Source organism: Cucumis melo, chromosome 11 (assembly GCF_025177605.1).
Source record: "Cucumis melo cultivar AY chromosome 11, USDA_Cmelo_AY_1.0, whole genome shotgun sequence".
Taxonomy (NCBI): Eukaryota; Viridiplantae; Streptophyta; class Magnoliopsida; order Cucurbitales; family Cucurbitaceae; genus Cucumis; species Cucumis melo.
The window spans coordinates 557965-574361 of record NC_066867.1 but is presented as its reverse complement, the minus strand read 5'-3'; the positions used below and the strand labels follow the sequence as shown (position 1 = coordinate 574361).

Below are 16397 nucleotides of genomic sequence, written 5' to 3'. Positions count from 1 at the left end.
TAAAACTAAAAATAAAAAAATCATTACAAAAGTAATTGTAAGGATTTTGTAAGTATTTTTTTCTCCCATTTTTTCAAATATAGAAAAAAGAAAAATTGACGAAACTAATTTCAAAATGGGAAATTGCATAAGATACAAAAAAAAAAAAAAATTAGAGAAAAAATATGATGGCTATCAGTTATCGGAGGACTATCCGAAAATTATCAAAGAGCTATCAAAGAATTATCGGAGGGTTATTAGAGAGTTATTCACTTTTAAATTTGCTATATGTACAATTTAAAATACGTAATGACATGGACTCCATTTTCATAAATTTTTTTAGCTATTATTGCAAAAGCCTCTTTCAAAATAACCAATAAATGATATGTATAAATTTATAGAAGTGTTTTTAAAGTAACTTTTAACTTAAAAATGGATGTAAATTTAATATTTCAATAAATTTTCGTTTTAAATATCATTATAAACGGAAAAAAAATAAATAAATGTATCCTAGGCTTTCAATAATGTTTTTGTATGATATGAAATTGAAAGAATTTTAATTAGTTTCTTTTAGGGAAAATTAATAAATTGATATTATAGCTTTCTTTTATGGAAGCTTTAAGGACCTTTCAAAGACCAAAGAACTTTCTAATTAATTACCTTTGAAAAAGAAAAAAAAACCAACTTTCTAATTAAGACATTACCTTTGGAAAGGAAAAAAAATATAACTTTCTAATTTAAAACATGATCTTTCTTATAAAATATTATAAACTTAATTATGCATTTAATATTTGAATTGTGGATGTATTTAGAAATTGAATAAAAACATAAACTTTAGTTTCTTTTAATTTTTAATTTTGAAAAGAATAGATATTATCAAAATCACATTTTAAAATCAATCAAGCTAGGGACTGATAGTAAAAATTACTTCCAAAGTGTTGTAGTAATGGTTAAAATTGAAGTCTCAAAGTTATAATAGCCGTAAAAATCTAAATAATAAAAATGAAACATTTCCATTATCGTAATATTTTATACACTACAAATACAATTCAAACTTTATTATAAAAATATCATTCTCGTTCGCATAGCTCTTCTATATTTTAAATTGATGTAAACCACCCAATTTCAACCCAATCGAAATTATACATATATTGAGTAATTCAAACTTTTTTATTCACTTTTTACAAAATAATAATGGGCACTTCAAATACAAAGGTATGAACTTCAACTTGAGGCTTATTAAGTCAACTTAGTGGGACAAACAAAACCAAACTAAAGTGAGATATTAAATAATATTTTGTTTCAACACCTTTGGATTTGTTGTCAAGCATATAACATACCAAGTGTCTTCTAAGGACATGACACAACATGAGATGACTAAAAAATTGGACCAAATGATGGAAAGACAGCTGCAAACCTCTCTCAGGCTCAACAAATTCTCTCCTACCTTCTTGACTACGCTTTGCAGATTACAATCATGCATCCAAATAATCAGTTTACTTCAACTATAAATTTGCTCCTTCTATCATGTTTTTATGTGGTAAGAGTTAATAGGTTCAGATTAGTAAATTTTCATTTGAACTGTAGAGTTGAAAAAAATAGACTTCCCAAAGTAGAAAAATAGTAGAAACAAAGTGTTTTCTTGTTATTTAATCATAAAATTATGTAAAGTATAGTAACAAAAGTTGAAATGCTAATCCTAGTTTTCTTCTTTTTCCATTTAAGAGGAAGGAATCCACTCGTTTCCTTGGATGAAATTTTGTATAGAGTAACTAAAAGCATGCTCTGCAGGGATTTGATTACTCCATGCAACTCGTTTTGACGAATTTGAACCAGTTCCAAAATTCTCAAACTCCCCATAATATAATGTATTCAATCCAATATCCCCACTCCATGGCATCCATCCCGATGACGAAACAAGAGCTTCAAGTTCACAATGTATAAAAACCGTTCTCGAATACTCTTTCCAAGGCCGCCCCAAGAAGGTCCTATGCCTCTGAGGATTGGCATAGTACAATGCCATGAACTCCTCAGTGCCATTTAACAAGCAGTTTTGGAACACAAACCCAGTCGACTGCGCTGGGTCTGTCCTCCCATGTGCAGTGATTGGATTCTCATCTCCCAGTTGAGGATTGAGTGGGTGAGGACGAACTAAGATATGACAGTTTAGAAAGAAGGAGGCTGAGTTGCCAAAAATGAAGTCCACATTGCCTAAAATTCGACAGGAGTTGTAGAATTGACGGAGGGAATGGGCGTAGAGAGTGTCTTGATTGCTTATAAACTCACAGTTATGTATGATCGAGAGGTCACTGTCTGATCTAAAGGCAACAGCTTGGTGGACATCAGGACCTGCTGTGTTTTGAATGGTGAGTTCACTTGCAATGAATCCATCCCCAAGAACTCCTGCAATTTCTTACACATTATTATTCTCTCTAATGATAAATAATTCTCCTTTTGTTCATGAATGTAGCAAACACACACACTACATAAATGAAGCCGACACGACACGCTTATAGTACACTCCCGACAACTTTATATTGCGTAGAAAGGTATTGATAATAATTAATAACTGAGCTTTGGTGAACTAAAAAAGGTGACTCACCGACGGTGGCCGAATTGTAAGTCGAGATCCCAGGCTGACCCACACTCAAAGATCCAGTAATGACCGTTTTGCCCATCCCATCCCCCAAAAATACCAAATTCTTCTTCTCTATCCCCACTCTCACACTCTCTTCGTAAACCCCTTCCTTTATGTGTATCACAAACCTCACCGCCGACTCTCCCGGCGCCGCCTCCACCGCTGCTTGTACCGTTCGATAACACCCCTCACTCCCATCCTTGCACACCGTCACATTCACCTCCGTCTTCGCCGGAATCCTCACCCCTCTCACCACCTCCCCCGTTCCACTGCTGTGTTCCCAGAACCCGTCTCGCTCCGTCCTCGGAGGTAACCAGGCCGCCGTCTCATTCCCGAAATTATCGTACGCCACAACCATGCTCAGCGCGTTGCTCGACAGCACGGTTAAGTTGTCAAGAAACGACATCGTTTGATCCACTTCGTGCGTGTCGTTCACGTACTTCAACCCCGACCGGCAACCGGTCTGGTAGAGGAGCGACGCGCTTAACCACGCGCGCGCGTCTTTAATTCGACCGAGCGGAATTGCGTCGTTGGAAAGAGAAATTCTGTACTCCGAATAACCCAGCGCGTCCATACAGCTTAGCGCCGCCGCGGTGCGGTTGCGGTTGGGAATCTTCTCGGCAGAATCGAGAATGGCCTTCACCATGGATTTAGCAGTTTTGAGATTCTCTGAGGAGAGGTAGAGGGCGGCTTGAATGATCTGCAGCGGAGTGGGATTCTGGAGGAGACGGTTGGATTGGGAGATGGAGGATGCGCATTGGTCCGGGAAGCGGGTGGCGTTGCAGGCGGCGGCGATCTCAGGGGGAAGGGTTTGGTGGGCGGCGGAGGAGAAATGTAGAGGGAGGAAGAAGAGAAGGAGAAGGGAAGGCATTGTTGGGTTTGAGATTTAGGTGGGAAATTCATGGAGGAAATATAAAGAGTGAATTTCAGGAGAAAATAGAAAGAGAGAGAGAGAGGGTCACGTGTTGGTGCGGCGGCGGAGGAAATGGGAGTGGTGACAAAATGATGCAGTTTCATAACCATTTATGACAACGGTGTAAATTATTCTCTCTCTCTCTCTCTCTCTCTCTCTCTCTCTTTGGTATTGTCTTTTCTTTTCTTCTCTTCCTATTGCCAAATTTTATTTATTTTTTCAAAATTGGTTCAATTTTTATTTTTACTAAACCTTATTAAAAGTATGTACTATTTTTTCAAATGGATGAATTTTCTTTCAATTTTTTTTTTTTAAAAATTTCTAATTTTATTTTTACGTTAATTTTTCAATTTTTTGGAAATTGTTGTTTGGAAAAATTATTAGAAAAATGTTGGAGTTTCAAAACTCTAATTGAAGATTTGGTTGTCAATGGTTTTTCTTTTTCCAATTTTTAGGACTAATTTGTTTTTTTTTTCTTTTAATAATACTCAGCTTAACAAGAATTTGTTTGTTCCTATTTTTAGATAGAGTTGATATGCAATGAGTGGTAGGATATGTTTGTATATATACATAGGTGATAGACCACAATTATGGTAATTTCCAAGATGTATTTTTAAATTTGAATTAAAATGGATTCTATGTTTAAGATTTCAAAAAAAACAAGTTTTGTTTTTAAGATGGTCGGTATTAAACATTTGATCTAACACCAATTTATTTTTACTATTCTCAAATCAAATATGTTCTTTAACAAATTAAAGAAAAATAATAATAAAAAATAGAAATCACAACTAAATTCAAACTAGTTAATCTTAAAATATGTCTTGGACTTCATACTAGGTAGAGCAGATTATGATATGATATGTTTTACCTTGGACAAAACTATCTATCATAGTTTTGTATGGCTCCCAAATAATCTGAAACGTAACATATTATGTTAAGACAAATAATTTCCTTATACAATGTTGTACTGCTATTTTACATAGTGCATGACTCTTAATACTAAAATATCGAACACATGGCAAAGAGTAACTCATTTTTTCTTCCACAGTACTCTTTCTTCTCCCTTTAATAAAGTTTTAAAACGATCTGACTTTAGAAATACAATATGTCAATAAATGAGAGGTGTAATTTTGTATGAAGTGACATAAAGTGAATGCTACTGTTAATGTGACTTCATTGTTCTCATACAAAAACTTCATTACTATTAATTCTTTCAATCCAATGTCAAAATCACTATAGTTTGTGTATTACTATCCACTCTAATGTCTAAATTTTGACTATTAGTTTATGTTTTAATTTAATCTTTTCTCATGCTTTAGTCTAATTTTTTCGAGCTTCTTAATAAACTATCAAAGTGTAAATATAATAATACTTTAGTATTGCATTTTGAAGGAATGATGATATACTTTAAATGCATTTTGAAGACCTTGGCACATGAGAACGAGTTGGATTGATATTTGATTGATATTGGATTTCAAAAGACCAGACTTTGAAGATTAAAGTTCTAGAAATGAAAGCTATTGAGTTTGGTCTTCTCTCGTTGTTATTCAAGTTTACAAACTCGACTCCCTTCTTGTCGATTGAACCAGATTCCTCTAACTTGAAAATTGTGTTAATTAAATTAAATTTGTTTCCTGTAATGTTCTTCTTTTAGCTTATTCTCTGGTTATCGATCATTTTTTGAAGTGTTGGCGTTCTTGTAATTCTGTCCGCTCACTAGATTGCACAAATTTCTTTTTAATTTGTTTTCTTTTTTCGTTCTTTTTTTGAGTTCTCATGTTTCTTCCTCTTCCATGGAAGATTCTTAAGTTTGTTTTTGCGTAGTTCATGCTCTCGTTTGGATCTCCTCTGCTATGAATGAGGAGTTTATTGGCTGGTTTTATGAATGTATCTTAAAATAATGCATTTTGAATTAGTAATGATACCAAGTTGATATGCTATATATATATATATATATATATAGTATTTTAAGTATATCACTTTACATTATATATGTACTTCAAATCTTGTTTATCAACAATATTGCTAATTTATTTTTCTTTCTCTTTAGATGTAGCATAGCAATCTACTCATAAGATGACCAAATATGAAGTATATATCCCTTCTTTATATCAAATTAAATTTAACGTATATCTTATCCAAATTATATGGAAATTTTGAAAATAGAATATACTTTGGGGGTTTCTAAAAAATAATCATAAAAAAAAAACTATTAAAAAAATCACTAAAAAATTAACGATCAATTACACTTGATTTAATTGATTTTGTTTGTTATGAATGGTAAATATTTTGTCAATTTTGCTATTTTTCATAATTTCTCATATAACCTTTATATTTTTAAAATTAATTGACATAATGTAATTAAGATATAGAAAATTTGTGTGACGAAACTATTAAAAATATTTACAAATATAACAAAATATCATATCTTATATCAATGATAAATGTTGATAGGTTTCTGTCAATTTCTCTCGTTATAAAAGTTTCAAAAGTTTTAATAATATTGTTAACCAAAGTACAAATATCATTACGGTTAGTATATACAAGTGGAAACTATTAGCATTACATATCAAAATACGTCTAAACCTTTTAAAGTTTAGTTCTTTTAACCATTTTAAATCCTTAAACTAAAAAAGAAGAAATCCTCATATAGGCTAAGGTTGAACACTCTTAGATAGTTTCGGAGCTAAAAAGCAAAAAGACCATAAACCACAAAGTTTGAACAATTGAAATCAATTTAACCAAAAAATAAGCCCGAGTCGAGTGCATTAAAGACTTGATGATGGTGCATCACCACTATTTTCTACAAAAAAAAAAAAATGATCAAGAAATCTTAGTAAATGCTAATGAAATTGGTTTAAAATAGTTAAAAGCTAACTTATGTTTGTTCATTTTAGGGTCAAAATAGCATATGAAGTCCTATTAGAGAAAGTTAGTAACATATGCAGACAAAACATGTACCTTTTGACATTTATCACTTATAATAAAATGCTATATCTTAGTTGAATGATTAGATCGTAAAATATACTCTTAAACTTCGTATTATTAAAAAAAAATTCAAAAATATTCTTACTATTAGTTATGTACAAAATATTCTTATTATTAGTTTCAGATAAAAATTGTTAATGGTTTGCTTTACAAATGTTATAAACTTTAGAAAAATTAATTTCCCAATGAAATGATAGATTTAAAAAAATAAAAAAGTTTAAATATATCACATCGATAATAATAATTAAAATTTTAAGATAAATCTAACGATGTTTTTTAAAGTAGGTCGATTAATATATCCATAATTAATTAACCAAAACTGATTAAATAAGAAAAAGAAAAAAAGAAAACATATTGGTTATTGATTAAATAAAGAAGTGATTAAAGGTATCATCAAATGCAAATCAAAAATTGGTTATTGGGGAAATGATTAAACATTGAAGTTTCCACACCCAATTATTACCAAATTAAGAGAAATTCTCCATTTTCCATTTTCCATTTTCATTTTCATTTCTTTCCTTTTTTGTATCATTTACATTATTTTTATTTTGCTCTATTTGTTGCTGCTGTTTCCTTGTCTCGGACGGTGTTTTGCTTCTCTCAACTCTCAACCACCTTTCATATCGATCTTCTTTTCTTCCATTTCAATTCATACCGACATTTTCCATTCTCCCTTCTCCAAGTTTCACAATTCTTTCCATTTCCAAATTCAAAGGTAATTTCTTTCTGCCTCTGCAACTTCCAACACACACACTCACTCGCTTTTCGATTTGCTTTTTCTTTCGATTCAATTCCAATAAATGAACAATCCACGTCGGTTTCTGCATGTGGGTTTTGTTTTTTTTTTGGCTTATGAAGCTACCCCACTTGCCATTTTACTCCATTGCCTTCAATGCATAATCCTACAATTTGGTTTTTGAGATCAATCATTACAGAGTGGCAAGGGATTGGTGATTTAAGGACTGGATCGATGCTAGTTTTGAAGCTTTCCTTGAAAAGATTTGCTGAATCTTTAACTTCTTCTTGTTTGCTTGCTGGATTTCTGATGCCCTTGTGTAAACATTAGGTGAAATGATGATTGAGACGATTAGTAATTTGAATAAAAGCACATCTTTCAATAAAAGTGCTTCGTTTAATAGAAGGGCTTTAAGTTCTGGGAGCCCGAGGGTGAGTCGGGTGGGCTGGATCTCCCGTTGGTATCATGTGTTTGTGGTCATTGGATTTCTGGTTTCATCTCTTGTAGTGATTAGTGCTGGTTATATTCATCTACTACCTGGTCTTTCTTTGTCTTCTCATAATAATGGTGTTTTGAAATCAAGTTATTTGAATGAAACCTCGAATGGAAGCTGCAATGTGTATGAAGGAAGCTGGATTCTGGATGATAGTTATCCGCTTTACAATGCTACAGAATGCCCTTTTGCTGAAAAGGGATTTGATTGCTTGGGTAATGGTAGGGTGGATCAGAGCTATCTGAAGTGGAGGTGGAAACCGACAGATTGTGAAATACCGAAACTTGATGTGCAGAATGTCTTGGAAATGCTGCGGAGTAAAAGGATCGTTTTTGTTGGAGATTCGATGAGCAGATCACAGTGGGAGTCCTTGATATGCTTACTTATGAGTGGGGTTGAGGATAAAAGGACTGTTTATGAGATTAATGGGAATAAGATCACAAAGCGGATTAAATACTTAGGTGTTCGGTTTAGTTCTTTCAACTTCACTGTTGAGTTCTATCGCTCGGTTTTCCTTGTGCAAGAAGGTCAGATGCCAAGACACTCACCTAAGAGAGTGAAGTCTGCCCTTAAACTGGATGAGCTGGATACTATTAGCAGCCAGTGGATTGATTCAGATGTTCTAGTATTCAACACTGGACACTGGTGGGTCCCTGGGAAGTTGTTTGAAACGTAAGTTCCCTTTTCATATTCTGGTATTTGTTTGAAACTTGGTTCCCTAGATTTGCCTATTTCGATCTTTTCTTATCATAGAAAAATGTAATGTGATATCGCATGTCTTGTACATGGTGAAGCTATTACTTCATTAATCTATTACTTTGTTTACTCTATCTGCCCATACGCTTGCATATTACTGTTCTCGTTGGAAATATTTTCGTATCACTATGTGAAGTTATTATCTACTTTTTAGTCTGATTTATATATGTGCGGTTTGAAGGATGGAAAATATCTGTGGGGGGTGTTCGGGGCACTGAGTTAAGTTGTGAAGTTTAGAGATAATTATGGAGTTAGAAAACTTGTGTTTGAGTTACATAATTGTAAGATGAAGTTCCTTGATAAATACACAAAAGAGAGCACTTACTGACTAGTAAGATTTGATAGCTAAGTTTCAACTGGGGAAGATTTGTTCAGTAATTGGCTTGACTATTTGAGATTGTAGATCTTCAAGACAATGCTCCTTCCTGTGACATGGGTTCAACATTTACCGTTAGACTAGCTTGTCTTTGGATACATAGGTTTAGTAAACCATAAGAGATTTGTTTTAGTATATCTCCCAACAAGAGAACTCAAGTACACATTGATGAAAGAACAAACAAAGAAAATTAAAAGATCGATTTATTTTACAATATCGGAAGAAACTATAATATACCATAGCCTTTTGAGAGGGCTACTCTCTCCCAATATTTCCCACTTGAAATCACTACAAAATTCTTAACACCTTGTTCCCCGAGCCATTCCCTCTATTTATTACTGAAAGCTCTAACAATCTGTCTATCTAATTATTAATATTCCCCTTCTAATACTCGTACTAATATTCTACTAATAATCCTACTATCTCCATAACTAGGGGTCTTACAGTTTGTAAAACATGCATTCCAGACTGAAGTTAGTGATTCAACTGAAGCTTCCATTCACATGTCAGTGATCTTATTGTCCTTTGCATGAAAGGAAAATGTTTAAGGGAAGTAGGCATATGAATGCGAAGAAGATTTAGTTTCCTGAAACGAACAGTAAAGTTCTGTACTATTTTTCCTCAAATGCACAAAATGATAGTTCCGTGATTGTCTCGTACTCAAAAATCTTTTATTTATTTATTTACTATAATTCTTTTGCAATCACCCAAATTCATGATATTCAGTTTAATCACTGCAAATTTTGCTTCATTTTGGAGTGGGGATGCTGTTCTCCTTTTTGTTGTTTTAGTGATGTAATGATACGATAGCGAAAGACTAACGATCGAGAGAGAGAAGACTTCAAAACTGCAAATTTTCCATTACCTTTTGGTTCTTCTCACATTAATAATCTTGCCATCTCAAGAGCCTTATGAAGGCTTCTAAAGATTTGTTGGACAGTGGTTGCTATTTTCAGGTTGGACATTCGCTGAAGCTTGGAATGTCAATTCCCACAGCTTTTGGAGTAGCACTTCGCAGTTGGGCATCTTGGATTGAGGAAAATATCAACACAAACAGAACCCATGTTTTCTTTCGTACTTTTGAGCCGTCACATTGGAAGTAAGTTTTTTTTTGTTGACTTAATGTCAGTTTTTTTCTTAACTTCCTTTGTTTTGGGATGAAGAACTGAGAATGGATTTTCTTGATGCATTCATTATTCCCATTTAACTCTTTTTAAGTGGTTTTTCCACTATGCATTTGATCTATATATATATATCATAAAATTCTGGTGTATACAGGTTGGGAACTATGTAGCATGGTCAATTTTATCTTGATGTGTTGATTTTTTTTTTTCTGCTTATAACTTTTCTGTCAAACTTATAGCTTTTCGTGAACTGCATGACTAAAACTTACAGCTTTGATGCATCGTTGCTGTGTTTTTAAAAGGACTAGACTAAGAAGTAACAATAACACAGCAACAATGTTGTTGTTACTTGTTAGCCTACTCCCATATGACAAACTACTGCAAGTTCAACTTCTCTATCTAACTGCTCAAGTACCCTTACAGTACTCTAGCATTCCTATCAGTCATTCCAACAAAAGTTTTTACTGATGTGAAGATTCAGTTTTATAAGCTGGTGGCTGAACATTGATGATTTCTTGTGATAAAGCATTATTTATTTTTCAACCAGAAATGAGACCTTCCATTTATTTAATGAAAAGAAACAAATGTTCAAAGATACGCTCTCCTAAAGGAGTGGTAGAGCATTAGTTTGCATCATTATTGGCATAGGTGCTGGAAGAGTGTACTCTTTAATCAGTTGTTGATGTGCTTTTGGTCATGCATCAGGGACCACACCTTCAAATACTGCAGTCTTACCCGTCAACCAGTGACCGATGCTGGAGACAGGGTCAGAAGCATTTTTTCCGACACCATATTAGAGGTGGCAAAGAATATGAAAGTTCCAGTTAACATTTTGCACATAACTTCCATGTCTGCTTTCCGAAGCGATGCCCATGTTGGTAAATGGAGTGACAACCCATCCGTCCAGGACTGCAGTCATTGGTGCCTACCCGGAGTGCCTGATGTGTGGAATGAAATTTTGCTCTCTTACCTGGTTACTGAATATGATGCTTCATTCAAATGACCAATACACAAAGTAAGTATTTACCTCTCAACCTCCAAAATGAATTCATAAGAACCCTCTGTTTTTGGTTGTAAATGTTTATTCTACCGTGCTAAATTACTGTCTCCTCTTCAAACTTATGCAGAATGGTTTAACACGAATTTTCTAACATCTAAGAAAAATACATGCCGAGTATGGAGACATGTATTTGCCAATGTCGAAGACTATGCTGTATTCATTACTTTGGCGACATAACGGCAATATCAGTCAAGATCAATCATCTCGAGTCTCAACTCTCGTGTGTTGCATACACTCTAACACGGTCATGTTATTTCTCAAATTCTTTAAAGGAAGTGCGTATATAGAGTTACACAAATAAAACTATTTTCAGAACAAGTTTTTTCTTTCTTTCCCTTTATTTTCCATCCATTCTTTAGGAAAGACCAGATTGAGGTCATGAGGTGTATCGGTGTCTATTTTCCTTGTACTAATCATGGTATTTTTAAAGGACAAACACGATGAGGGTGAAATGTTGGACATCAAATAGCAAAAGATATTTCTACTTTGTTATCTTTATTATCTTCTCTATATTTTCTTCCCTGGGAGAAAAGTCACGATAGATTATGCTGAACTTTTTATAGCATCTTTTAATGTTATAAAGAACTTTTACGCAACATTTCTTTTTAAATTATAGAAAGCTATATTTATATGAAAATAGAAAGTAGTTTTTGTCAAAATAGCATTTATTATAAACATTTGAAAAAGGTAGTTTTAAATTTATGATTTTTGGCAAACTTTTTCATGATTGGTTCACTCTTTTTTTTTTTTTTCCAACAAGGAATTATTGAGTTAATGAATTCCATTTTATTAAAATTAATGGGTGAGACTCAACATGTTGTCAAAAGAAAAAAAAAAAAAAAAGAGGAGTTAGTAGGAACAAAGTTCTGAGAGAAACAATTGCAACATTTATTTAAATTTAATGATTCAATATAATAAAATCGAAAATTTTAAGGTTGAAATTAATACAAATTCACTTAATATATTTTTTCAATCAACACTGTTATAGCTTTAAATAGAAGCTTAGCTTTTATTTAATATTAATATTTATTAATTTATTTTACACATTCCAAGAAGCTGCTTCAGAATCAACCAAATGGCAGCAGGCAATAGCAGCAACAAATGCTGAATCCAATCCTCCAAATAAAGCAACTCCAAATGCCACATTTGTCATAGTTATCTTAGTAACAACCCTACACAATAAACATAAACTAGAATATCATAAAATAATAAAAACTTAGAATATGAGGCGTTACAATTAACATTCCTGTTTCATTAAAGAACACACTTAGTTTGATAATGTATCTCCTTCTTATTTCCAAGATGCATAAGAACTTTAAAATTGTTATTCGATAATTCTATATTTTGTTAGATTTTTGTCATATATAAAATTTTTTCTAGTATTATCAAACAAGTTTTTGTTACTGTTTCAAACAACTTAGGATTTTTTTAGAAGAAGGAATAGAAATGTAGTAACCAACCTAAGTAACAAACAAGTTAAGAACTAGTAAAAACAGACTATTTGTTCTGATGAAAATAGAAATAAAAAATGAAAAATGGTTGAAGCTAGTCAAACCCTAACAAAATAAAAGAATACCTTCGAAGCAGAGAAATCTACAAGCTCCCAAAAGAATGGTCTTTTCCAATGAAGTTGCTGTGGAAATTGCTCTTTGAAGAACAAACCAAGTAATGATAACCGATAAGTATCTGTGAATTAAAATGGGATTGCACTTAATCGACTTTAACTGAGAAGTTTTAATAATACCTCAGCTGCAACAAGATTGAAATGTGTACTTGGATTCAACAACTTAGTGGCCTCTATTGAATCGACCAAGAAATTTTCAAGATCATGTGCACATACAACAGAAGCACTTGTGGTCTCTAGAAAATTTGGTTGTCGCTGTCGATTGATAGAACGACCAATAGTATGATTGAACAATTCGAGTTTCAACTGGTTGCTTCTTGAATAGAATCTGTTCAATTGTGCGCTTGAATGCTAAGTTGTTTCACAGCTTACAGCTGCTTGTCTTACTGAATTTAATGTTTCAAATATTCTCAAAGCCAAAGGATGGGAATTCCCCCCTCCGTAGAATTTATGTACAACTCCATCAATGGTTATGCAGCTGCAACCAGGGACTTTCGTCAAACCTAGGCCTCTCATCTTCTCTCTAGTCACCGAAACACCATGCAACATACCAAGAGATTCATATATACTAATCAAGGCTATAAAATTGCTTGGATTTGTAGGTTCCAACTTGAAAAGCTGGTTGGCTGCAATTTCTCCAAACTCAAGGTTCCTGTGGATCATACAACCAGAAAGCAGAGCACCCCAAATGCTTGCAGCAGCTTTGACCTTCATATTTCTAATCAACAGAAACGCTTCCTTCAGAAAGCCAAAGCGACTCAGAAGATCAACAACACAAGCATAATGTTCTACCGTCGGTTCAACCTTATCATCTGAAACAATAGACTGGAAAATTCTCCAACCTTCGTTGATATAACCTGCATGACTGCAGCTAGCCAAAATGGCTGTCAGTGTTACAGAATTGGGTTGGATTCCACAATCCTTCATTTTGTTAAACAAGACCAAGGATTTCTCTCCTTTCCCATGAGCCCCATAACAAGAAATCATTGTGGTCCATGTAACAATGTTCAACCTACTCATATTCCAAAAGACCTTTTCAGAATTCAGCAGGCTTCCACACTTTGAATACATATCAATCAATGAGTTCCCAACTGCAACATCAGCAGCAAATACCGGACTCTTCAAAACTAAGCAATGAATCTCTTTTCCTTTTCTCAAATCTCCTTCCCCTCCACAAGCATTCAAAACGCTAGGAATTGTCATAAAATCCATATTCGCTCCTTCCAAGAGCATGCGCTTAAAACAATCCAGCGCATCCCTATAAACCCCAGCCCTCCCATACCCAGAAATCATTGAGTTCCAAGAAACTGTATCTTTGAAGATCATATCATCAAACACCTTCCTAGCATCACCCACAATCCCATATTTAGCGTAAAAGTCTAAAACCGTACTGTCTACAACAACATAACCTACAAAACCCAGTTTAATTGTCCAACAATGAAGTCTCTTCCCCAAATAAACATCCCCAGTACCAACACTAGCCTTAAACATCTGAGGCAAAGTATAGTGGTCAGGCAGAAAACCATGGTCTCTAAACTCATTAAACACATTTAATGCATCAAAGTACAAGGAATTATGAACATAAGAAGCAATCAAGATATTCCAAGAGTGCATGTTTCTGTGAGTCATTTTGTCAAACACGTTGCGGGCGTCGTGAAGAAACCCACATTTGCAATACACCAAAAGAAGATCAGTTATAAGAGTTAAATGTGGAAGGAAGCCATGGATGAGGATTTGAGCGTGGGTTTGCTTTGCTTGGGCAATTGCATAAGAATGAGCACAGCTTCTGAGAAGGAAAGAGAAGCGAGAAGTGCTATGACTAAGAGACATTGAAAGCTGCCTTGTGAATAATGTTAATCACAAAATCCTCGATTCATTTTTATCTATTGAAGCTCTCTCTATTAGTACAAAATGAAATGACACTCTTTTTGAAATTTGATGGCCTATTCATTTAGATTCACCTTTAGAAGATGCCAAACTTTGTATACTTTTAAATTATTCATTTCACTCTCTTATTTTCCATTTTCCTCTTTCTATTTGTCCAACATTGAAATTTTGATTATTGTCTCTAACATTTTTTAGTTCTATCCACTTCATATGCTCAACATATAATTATTTATAAATCTAACTTTTTCAATCATTTTTTAGGCTATAGCATTTGCCATTTACCAAAAGTTTTGGGTTCCTCCTTAATCGACCATCAAAGAGCACCAATCGCGACCTGTAGTTCATTCTCCTATATCATTGACCTTGCCAAAGATACAATTTCACATTTATTAACCAATAATCTTGAGAGTATAAACAGAAAAAAAAAAAAAAATGCTTTGGAAGATTAATTTGGACACCAAAATAAAAATGTAGTACGTGGCTTCACTTTTCAATTTTTTGGGAAAAAAAGGCCCCTTACTAATTAGATGTCAATGTTCAGAATTTATTGACACCGGCCAAAATGTGGTAGCAACAATCACGACCTGTAACTCATTCTCCTATGTTATAGACTTTGCTAAAAGATATGATCCCACACTTATAAGCCAAGAATCTTTGATCTAAAGAGGTCTAGAGAAAAAAGAAAAGAAACCATTGGAAAACTAATTTGGACATCAAAATAAAAATTGAGTCTGAGACTTCACTTTTCAACTTTTTTGGGAAAAAACTTAAGCATTCTTCCAAACGAGGCCACTTACTAGTTAGATGTTAGTTTTAAGGACTTTTTAACGTGGCTAAAATTTGGTCCTTTTTGTAGGCTATAGCATTGACCATTTTTCAAACGGTTTTAGTGCCCCCTTAGTCGACCACTGAAAAGTAGTGATCGCGACTCATAGATCATTCTCCTTTATCATAGTCCTTACCATATATGATCCTACACTCATCAGCCAAGAATCCTTGATCTAAAGAGGTTTAGAGCGGGAAAAAAAGAAAGAAAGAAAAGAAATCCTTGGAAGACTAGCTTTTACACCAAAATAAAAACTGATTGAGGGTCTTTTCTTTTCAACTTTCTTGAGATAAAGCTTAAACATTCCTCGAAATGAGGCCACTTACCAGTTGGATGTAAATTTTCAAGACCTTTTGACACTAGCCAAAATTTGGTCATTGTTTGTAGTTTATAGCATTGCCTATTTGTTGAACATTTTGAGTGTCCCCTAATCGACCATTAAGGAGCAGCAACTGCGATCGGTAGCTCATTCTTCTCTACCATAAACCTTGTCAAACATATGATCCCACACTTATAAGCAAAGAATCCCTAATCTAAAGAGGTCTAGAGCATAAAAAAAAAAAAAAAATCATTGGAAGACTAATTTGGACACCAAAATAAAAGGTGAGTCTAGGGCTTCACTTTTCAACTTGTTTGGGAAAAACTTCGGCATTCCTCGAAATAAGGTCACTTACTAGTTAGATGTGAAATTTCAAGACTTTTTGACATTACTAAAGTAACATCACTAGACACAAGTAACGTAAACCACTCTCGGTGACAAGACAACGTAGAAGACAAATCTTGTTCAAACAACACCTTTAACGTACAAATGAGTTTGCCAAGTAATTGTTTCCCTTCTGCTCATGGGAAAAAGTAGTAGACCCAACTTGCTCACATTTGACTTAACCTCCTCAACCAAGAAGGATACCTCATAAAAATCCACCGAAATATCGTTGAATAGTCGGACCATTTCAAGGCTCAAACACCACCAAAATAATCACATTAGAAGACCAAACAC

General features: G+C 33.8%; 3 protein-coding genes across 3 annotated transcripts; 1 reads left to right on the top strand and 2 right to left on the bottom strand.

Moving 5' to 3' along the window:
- Positions 1–1603: 1603 nt before the first annotated feature.
- On the bottom strand, positions 1604–3633 carry LOC103499642 (probable pectinesterase/pectinesterase inhibitor 51). Its single transcript, XM_008462679.3, has 2 exons — positions 2582–3633; positions 1604–2382 (listed from the first exon to the last, which is right to left on the bottom strand). The coding sequence occupies exons 1-2, from the start codon at positions 3486–3488 to the stop codon at positions 1700–1702; spliced, it is 1590 nt and encodes a 529-aa protein (XP_008460901.2). The 5' UTR covers positions 3489–3633; the 3' UTR covers positions 1604–1699.
- Positions 3634–7073: 3440 nt separating this feature from the next.
- Positions 7074–11564, top strand: LOC103499641 (protein trichome berefringence-like 7). Its single transcript, XM_008462678.3, has 5 exons — positions 7074–7233; positions 7585–8419; positions 9820–9978; positions 10709–11018; positions 11131–11564. The coding sequence occupies exons 2-4, from the start codon at positions 7590–7592 to the stop codon at positions 11004–11006; spliced, it is 1287 nt and encodes a 428-aa protein (XP_008460900.1). The 5' UTR covers positions 7074–7233; positions 7585–7589; the 3' UTR covers positions 11007–11018; positions 11131–11564.
- Positions 11565–11927: 363 nt separating this feature from the next.
- Positions 11928–14767, bottom strand: LOC103499640 (pentatricopeptide repeat-containing protein At3g26782, mitochondrial-like). Its single transcript, XM_008462677.3, has 3 exons — positions 12808–14767; positions 12640–12710; positions 11928–12235 (listed from the first exon to the last, which is right to left on the bottom strand). The coding sequence occupies exon 1, from the start codon at positions 14515–14517 to the stop codon at positions 13039–13041; it is 1479 nt and encodes a 492-aa protein (XP_008460899.2). The 5' UTR covers positions 14518–14767; the 3' UTR covers positions 11928–12235; positions 12640–12710; positions 12808–13038.
- Positions 14768–16397: the final 1630 nt, after the last annotated feature.

What these genes read in the sequence shown, in the direction of transcription:
- LOC103499641 (XM_008462678.3), top strand. Translation starts at nt 7,590, where the DNA reads ATGATGATTGAGACGATTAGTAATTTGAATAAAAGCACATCTTTCAAT. An exon ending in CCTGGGAAGTTGTTTGAAAC is followed by an intron (nt 8,420 to 9,819) that starts GTAAGTTCCCTT and finishes TTTGTTGGACAG; the next exon opens with TGGTTGCTATTTTCAGGTTG. An exon ending in TTTGAGCCGTCACATTGGAA is followed by an intron (nt 9,979 to 10,708) that starts GTAAGTTTTTTT and finishes GTCATGCATCAG; the next exon opens with GGACCACACCTTCAAATACT.
- LOC103499642 (XM_008462679.3), bottom strand. Translation starts at nt 3,488, where the DNA reads ATGCCTTCCCTTCTCCTTCTCTTCTTCCTCCCTCTACATTTCTCCTCC. An exon ending in TTACAATTCGGCCACCGTCG is followed by an intron (nt 2,383 to 2,581) that starts GTGAGTCACCTT and finishes AAGAAATTGCAG; the next exon opens with GAGTTCTTGGGGATGGATTC.
- LOC103499640 (XM_008462677.3), bottom strand. Translation starts at nt 14,517, where the DNA reads ATGTCTCTTAGTCATAGCACTTCTCGCTTCTCTTTCCTTCTCAGAAGC.